Source organism: Penaeus japonicus, unplaced genomic scaffold (assembly GCF_977035675.1).
Source record: "Penaeus japonicus unplaced genomic scaffold, GWHDUDI00000001_assembly GWHDUDI00000023, whole genome shotgun sequence".
In the NCBI taxonomy this organism is placed as follows: Eukaryota; Metazoa; Arthropoda; class Malacostraca; order Decapoda; family Penaeidae; genus Penaeus; species Penaeus japonicus.
In genome coordinates this window covers 34,156,067-34,163,566 of record NW_028234425.1, presented here as the reverse complement: position 1 = coordinate 34,163,566, position 7,500 = coordinate 34,156,067, and the positions used below count along the sequence as shown (strand labels likewise).

Sequence of the window (7,500 nt, the reverse complement as noted above, 5' to 3'; positions counted from 1 at the left end):
TCCCCTCCTCCCTTCTGCTGTCCTTTCTCTTCCTACCCTTTGTTTCCTCCCGTTCACCCCTCCTGTCCTTTTTTTCCCTTTTTCTCCTTCCGTTCATTTTCTATCCATCTTCCCTTTCACTACTCTTTCCTCTCTTCCCGTTCCCATGTCCATTCCTCCCGTTTGCCTTCCTATCCCTCCCGCCCTTTCTCTTCTCTGTCTACTCTATCCCCTTATCACCTTCTTTTCTTCCTCTCCCTCATATCTGACCTCTGTTCAATCACGTTTTGTGTATGTGACCCTTACTTGCATTCACCGTTTTTGCAACTCATACACTCTCCCCTTCCCACTTGTTCCTCGGACCATAAATAAAGATTACCCTCGGCATACAGCCTATCTGTTCTGCTTACCATTTTGACTGTTATGACAGTGATCTGTTTTGGAATTGCTATATATTTTAAACCGAGTTTTATTCGCCCCTCCTGGGTGAAAGTGTCTTGTAGAGAAAACAGCTAATGCTACGTTCGGAACTGCTAGTCCAACTCACACGCATGAAGAAATGGGAGGAAAAAAACCGTTGGAACTCATCAAGTCGTTAACTTGGACTTGGTGCGAGTACACTGAGTTCGACGAGATGGGTTTGTTTGTAAACAATGGAGATGGCGTGTTTCATAAAATAATATCTTATCCGGCTTAAACAAATCGACATTCCATCGCCTTCCGTCTCATAAATTGAAAACTCACATGCATCAAGTAAGTGATATGGGCATCCATTCTTGGTACGTGGCAGTTAACGAGGGCATAAACATTGCGATTTTCATCCAATAATTTTACGTTATGAGAACACAAGAAAATTACTGAGCACTATGAAGTATGAGGGCTTCCAACGTTGGACGAGCAGCTCAAAGGTTAGACAACCTCTTAAACAGTCGGACTGTTTGTCAGGATGTCGTCCTGCTGTTCCCTTGGACTCATCCTACCATTATGTTATCATTCCACTTATAAAGTAAAAAATAAATCACACATAAACATCCTTCTTTACTTGCTTCAACTTGTAAGTATCACATCCTCATTCTCTATCTCACATTCATCCTTCTCCCATTCACTCATACATTTATTACACCATATTCACTCCTTCCGTTCATTCTTCATAACTTATTTCTCAACTCTCTTCCCTTTCTTTCCCCTACCCCCTCTCTTTTCTTATCCTCCTGTTCTTTCCCTCCTCTCCCTCCTGCCTTCCTTTCCACTATTCTCCCTTGTTATCGTTATCCCCTCCTCCCTCCAATCCCCTCCTTCCTTCCTCTCCCCCATTCCCTCCTCCCTTCCTCTCCCCTTTCCCCTTTCCTTCCTCACCCCTATCCCCTTCTTCCTTCCTCTCCCCTATCCCCTCCTTCCTCACCCCTGTCCCCTCCTTCCTTCCTCACCCCTATCCCCTCCTCCCTCCCTCTCCCCTATCCCCTCCTCCCTTCCTCACGCCTATCCCCTCCTTCCTTCCTCTCCCCCATTCCCTCCTCCTCGCCACAATAAAGAGGGTTCAAGGGAGGGGGGGGGGGAGTGATCCAGCTGCCCCGAGACGTCACCCCTTCACATTGTGTAAATTCGCAAGTGTTTCCTGCGTTTAGTAATGCACATCTTATATTTTACAGCGTATAAACTATGAAGGTATATGCCTTAAATGTAACACAGCCACAATAGGATCAAATGACAAATCGTAATGTTTCACTTCCTTCAAGGTTCCTACTTAGAAAGAAGCAAAGAAAAAAAAGAGACTACTCTGTCCGAAGAGGCATCCCTGTTGGATCCGAAGCGTAACGATCCCACTTCCTGTTTTTGTCGTGACTGAGCTTCATTTTATTTGTTGACACGAATCACTGTGTTTGTTTCTTTATCAAAATTAGTTTAGAAAAAAAAATCATCGAAAATGTAAAGATGAAGAACTATAATCAGTTATGATATCAACATATAAAATGAAAGTGTCGTGGCAAGGGGTATGAAATACGACCCCGAGAATGGCATAAAAAGATAAGGGTTGCGCTAGTGTTGCACTGAATAGGATAGAGATCGGGCGAGTAGGATCAGTTTAACGTGCTGTTGTAGGCCTAGAAGGGACGAAGGGTAGCCCCGAAAAGCTGAGACCCTAAATCCAAGGGAGGAGAGCAATGATAGAGGGCAACCACAACCACAGAGCTGGGTGGGCGGGCGGGTGGGCTGGTGGGTGGGCGTGCGCGCGTAGGGCTACCGGGGCTAGGGACTACGCTCCGTGCTGGGTGGGAACGCGAGAGGGAAGGTAAGGCAGCCATGAAGGGAGGGGAGGGAGGGGAGGGAGGGCGTGGACGGGGACATTAAGAAGGGATGGAAAGGCTCGGGTGAAAAGAGTTTTATTAAGTGGTGTAAGTTCAGGGTGCGATGCGGAGCGGGGAAGCCCACGGGAATCGTGTTGCTTTCGTTGCAATGACAACAAGGAATGGAATGGGAAGACACTGCCAAGTTTCGCACGGACACACACGCACACACACACACACACACACACACACACACACACGTGTAATAATACAAAAAAAAGTAAAATCACACGAATAAAAGAAAAGAAAAACGGATCACGACTGTCCTCCCAGCGTTCGCAAACATTCGCCGTTGTAAGCACCACTGAGTGCAACAGATAACAGTAATAATCAACAGTAATTAGATTTGTTTTCTCCATTTTGGTGAAACTTTGTTTTATAGTGTTCTCTCTCTCTCTCTCTCTCTCTCTCTCTCTCTCTCTCTCTCTCTCTCTCTCTCTCTCTCTCTTTCTCTAATTACTTTTTCGTTTCTATGGAAATTCCTTCTGTGCTTCTTTTGACAGTACTTTGCGTTTCTTCCTTTCCTGTTTGTGACGTTTGTTGTTATTGACATGGCTTCATATATTCCTTCGTTGACGTATTTTCACTCTCGGTTATCTCTCTTTGTTTCTTGCTTCCTAATCTTATAGTAAGTGCGCAGTTCATTTGTGTACTTCTCTAATTACTTGGCCTTGTCGTCCTTTTGGCCAACCAAAAGTACTTCTGGTATAATTTATTGTCTCTTCTTTCATGTTGTCTGACCCCATTCTCTGTCACCCTCTCATGTAAAACTATTTGATAATTGCCGAGGGTCTTCTGCATGACTTCTCACTCCAGATGAGAAGTGAATTCCACACAGTAAAAGTATGATGTAGAATTCTCTGTACAGTGACGCCAAAAAAGGAAACACCATAATGAAAAGAATAAACACTACAGAAGTGGTTATATAGTAGACGAACTACAAGTCGGACATTAAGAAAAGAGGCGAGGAGAGGAGAGGAGAGAGATAGAGGGGGGTGGGGAGTAGAGACACAGCTATTTACTCTCGTCTTAAGTGGAATGACCCGAAGTAAAGAGAGGGTGGAGAGGAGAGGAAGAGAAGGAGAGAGAGAGAGAGAGAAGGGATAGAGACATTGGTTTTTACCTTCCTCTTAAATAGAATGACCCGTAATAACCCCTTTCGCGTATGTGATGGTGATAATCAGAGTAAAAGGATCAAATAGGATTTTTTTCTTTCTCTCTCTCATAGCCGTTATCCTCGTGCTTTTCACTTGACTGTATAATTTTGTCTAAACTTGAGCATGTAAATTCTTGTGTACATTGTTTATATGGAATGGTATGTGTAATTAGCGTCGGCGTGACATGTGAATGTGGATATTCATTATCATTATCATTATTATCATTATCATCATCATTATGATCATTATCATCATCATTATCTCTTTCATCAATAATAAGTTCCAAAACAGCTTCAGCTTTAGAGGCAAGATACAATTTTGGAATTCGCAGTGACCACTGAGTGACATCCAAGGTCAACGGGTTGGATTGTTGTAAATTCATTCTTGCACGCGATTGCATTCTCTTATGCAGTAATTGTGTACCGGGATACGTGGCATATTTCCACGATGTCCATTCATGAAGATATAAATATTGACAGTAACATATACTGTACACAGTAGATTACTTACGATACCATTAGACAGAGAGATAGCACAATTCTCTGTAAATAACAATATTAATGAAAATTTACGACAGAGTTCCATCTGTGTATTGAACATGACACGGAATCTTATGCCATGCTTCCTACTTCCTGCACAAAATAAATAAATAAATAAATAAATAAATAAATCCAATGGGAGTGGGTGCCAGACACACGACGGAGAACCAGCCATCAACATCTTCGAGTCATCAGTGAGGCAAGCAATGGGAGGAGCGCCCCCTCCAGCCCCCCCCACCCCTTCGTATCGGCCTTACCTCAGCCGCGACAAGCAGAAGAAGGTCGGCGGGCGCTCACCACGCGGAAAATGCTCGACCACTTGGCTACCGGGATGGAGGTGTGCGCTCTTTCTTCGGCTTGCACCTTGCACTTTGATTTATTTCATGTCCGCCTTTTGCTAATACTCGTGCTTTCTTTAGGAGAACTTTAATGCAAACGTTTTTATTCTCAAACAGCCATGTACACAAGATGCATTATCAATGTAGATTTTGGAAGATCTTGCTTAGAAGAAACTACTGTGATATTTACTCATATTCAGACATTAAAGACGTTTATGTACGTATGTATGTATATATATATATGTGTGTGTGTGTATACATATATACATATACATATATATATATATATATATATATATATATAATTAAGTTTAAAGAAATTTAAAGCATAAAGTCCACTTACCATCCGTAACTAGGCGACGAATCGTAGAATTGGGAATATCTGGGCAATTTTCTCGCAGCCACGTAGCCAACCATCCCAGTTCGTCCCTGTCCTGCGGCGCCTCCGCCAACGCCAACTCTGAGGGAAGGCAGAAGTGCAGAATTCAGTATGAGCTCAGTGGGAAATACATACATTTGTCATAAATATGTGAGTCACTCGTGAATACCATTTCAGTGGCCCTCAATGCAATGAAACATATTCATCATAAACAAAAAAACACATACACGCATGAAACTAAATATGATGAAACTAAAATAAACACATATCTAATAGAATAAGTCCGAGTCACGACGTTGAGAACCCTAATTAAGTTCCTCATCGGGCGAAGAAAATTGAATTTCTCCATTCGATATAAGATCTGATTTGTCGTTTGGTCGCGTGTAACATTTCGAACCTTTTCTTCTGAATCAAATCATGCACTGGCATTTACTACGGTCCTGACAGCAGTTACTCAACTGCCGATACGCCATTGGTCATAAAGTAAGGGAGTTGCATGACGTTTTACTTCCGAGACTGACTGACACAAAATAAAATCCGCAAATAAACAGTTTCGTACAGCAGATTCAAACCGATACCCCAAAAAAAAAACAAAGTAACTGAAAGAGTGTGTTGATCAACCGAATGAAGAAACGACAGTGAAACGCTGATAATCTTGAAGTTATCAGGGGAGAGCTTGCAAAGAAAGGGCACAGGAGGGATGGGGAGACAGATGCGACCCCTGTCCTGTGTTTCATTTCCAGGTCTGACCTTTGTCTACCTGTGTCACACGCAAGTGAAGTTTTTATGCAAATCTAAAGAAAAGGGTCGGACATAGAATGGAATGACCTTGTAAGAGAATAACAGGACAGTGTTACTGTGAATAAGTCCAGTGAATAAGTGGTTATAAGAAGCAAACCAGACTATAGTCGGCCTAGGATGTTTGGTAAGAGCATCCGGTCAGGGGGACTTAAGGCGCTGTCACACTAGCACTTTTCCGTCAATTTTCTGAAAAATTGTCGATTTTTGAGCGAATTGTCGTTTTTCTAGTCTGACGATAATTCCGAGGTTCCGCGTGAAAACATTTCCGTCGTCTTATTGGCCAAGCGGACTCAAATCAAGAACTATATTTTAAAATGTTTGTATTTGTTTAAAATTATTATGATAAGATTTAATGAATCTTATTTTTCTTATAAATACTATGAAATTAACAAATATAGATATGCAAATCTGCATTTTATTTCCATAATTAAAAATTGTTTAAAGTGCTTGATTTGATTGTTTACATCCGTCAGCCGCAGAGCGCGCCATTTCTCCTCCAGCTTTGAAACACATTGGACTGCCAATTCTCTTGCATGGACACACGCCCTTCAGAGGAATATTTGATTGAGAACATTTTCTTGCTTTTTCTTGTTACGCTCATCATCTGCTAAAACAAAGTTTATCATCGCTGCGCACTATCGCTTGTTCGGCGCCTTTGTTTACAACTGCGAGGCGAGGATCGCATTACTAAGCCGATGGCTCCTGGCGGTTAAGCGCTAGTGTGACTGCGCGCCACCAAAAATTGACGAAAAAAACGACGGAAAATATGCTAGTGTAACAGCGCCTTTAAGCATACGTGTTTCAAATTGTCTCCCCGTCGCCGTCGGGGTACAATGAATATTGCTTAATATTAGGTGATTGTTGTAGAGTACTCGCGGTGCATATCCTACGTGAAAGCACCAGGAAGTGGCACCAACACTAGCGACAAAACGACGTGCGATAGAATAGGCAACAACCTATTGATTGGTACTACTTTGGTACTATATTGGTACTACTGGTAGCGCGAGTCCACGCCGCTGGGAGACACACACGCCCCAACAGCAAGTGTGGACGGCCTCACAAAGTTGACTCTTGTTGCCAACATATTACCAATATTCTTACAATGAATATTACAAACATTGCTATAGATGTGTATCCAAGCGGCTTCCGCGATGCTTATGAGTGTTTCAACTTGTCCGTGTATTGTTGTACAGCTGAGGGTCGAATTCAACTCATCAATGATTTGAAGTTTTATTTGCCGAGTTGGTGGTGCAGTGTATGGTACATGTGATGGGCGTGGCAAAGGCGTCCATGGAGGAGGTCTTGCCACGCCCACACTCATATCGCTACTTATCGACTACTCGAATAGGCATGATTACATGATTAGTGTGCATATTACATACACACTCCAATAAACACGCACATACAAACACATACATACGCACAAACACACAAACATATATAAAGATAAAAAAATAATAAAATAAAATAAAAAAAAACTCACCTTTGAGTTGTGTCCATTCATAAGGTTCCGAAATCTCCTCCTCGGATTCTAGGTACCAAAACACGAGAGCCCCGAACACGAGGTAGAGAGTAAAGATGAGAACTAGAATAAGAGTCTGGCGGGGTTCCATCTCTCTGTATGGGACGCTGAAGTGTAAAAACAAATTGAGAAGAGTATTCTGTTTGTGTGTCTGAGCTCCTGTTTTTTTTTTTATTCCACACACAAACACGCGAGTTTGTTTGTTTGTTTGTTTTCTCACGTTGCTAGTCCATCAAACTGAATTAATATTTTGTGTGTTTTATCTTTAGAGTAAGCCACATGAATGGTAAACAACCGCTCCCTCCCTGACTGTCACGCTCTCACCACACCAACTACACTACGTCACATAGGCTGTCAGGGATATGGTGAGCGTGCCTCTTAGCTACCCCGTTTGATTCCATAACGTCACAAGTGTTTCTAATATTCTGGCGTTGTCTTAT

General features: G+C 42.4%; 1 protein-coding gene across 1 annotated transcript in view; it reads right to left on the bottom strand.

Annotated features, from left to right (window-relative positions):
- Window positions 1-7,416, bottom strand: part of LOC122256941 (open rectifier potassium channel protein 1) — an 18,591-nt gene extending 11,175 nt beyond the window's left edge. The window contains exons 1-2 of the mRNA XM_043021928.2: window positions 7,022-7,416; window positions 4,702-4,818 (exon numbers count right to left, since the gene is read on the bottom strand). Coding sequence (XP_042877862.2) covers window positions 4,702-4,818; window positions 7,022-7,151 — 247 coding nt within the window. The 5' untranslated portion in view covers window positions 7,152-7,416. The remainder of the gene's footprint in view (window positions 1-4,701; window positions 4,819-7,021) is intronic.
- Between the last annotated feature and the right edge of the window lie 84 nt (window positions 7,417-7,500).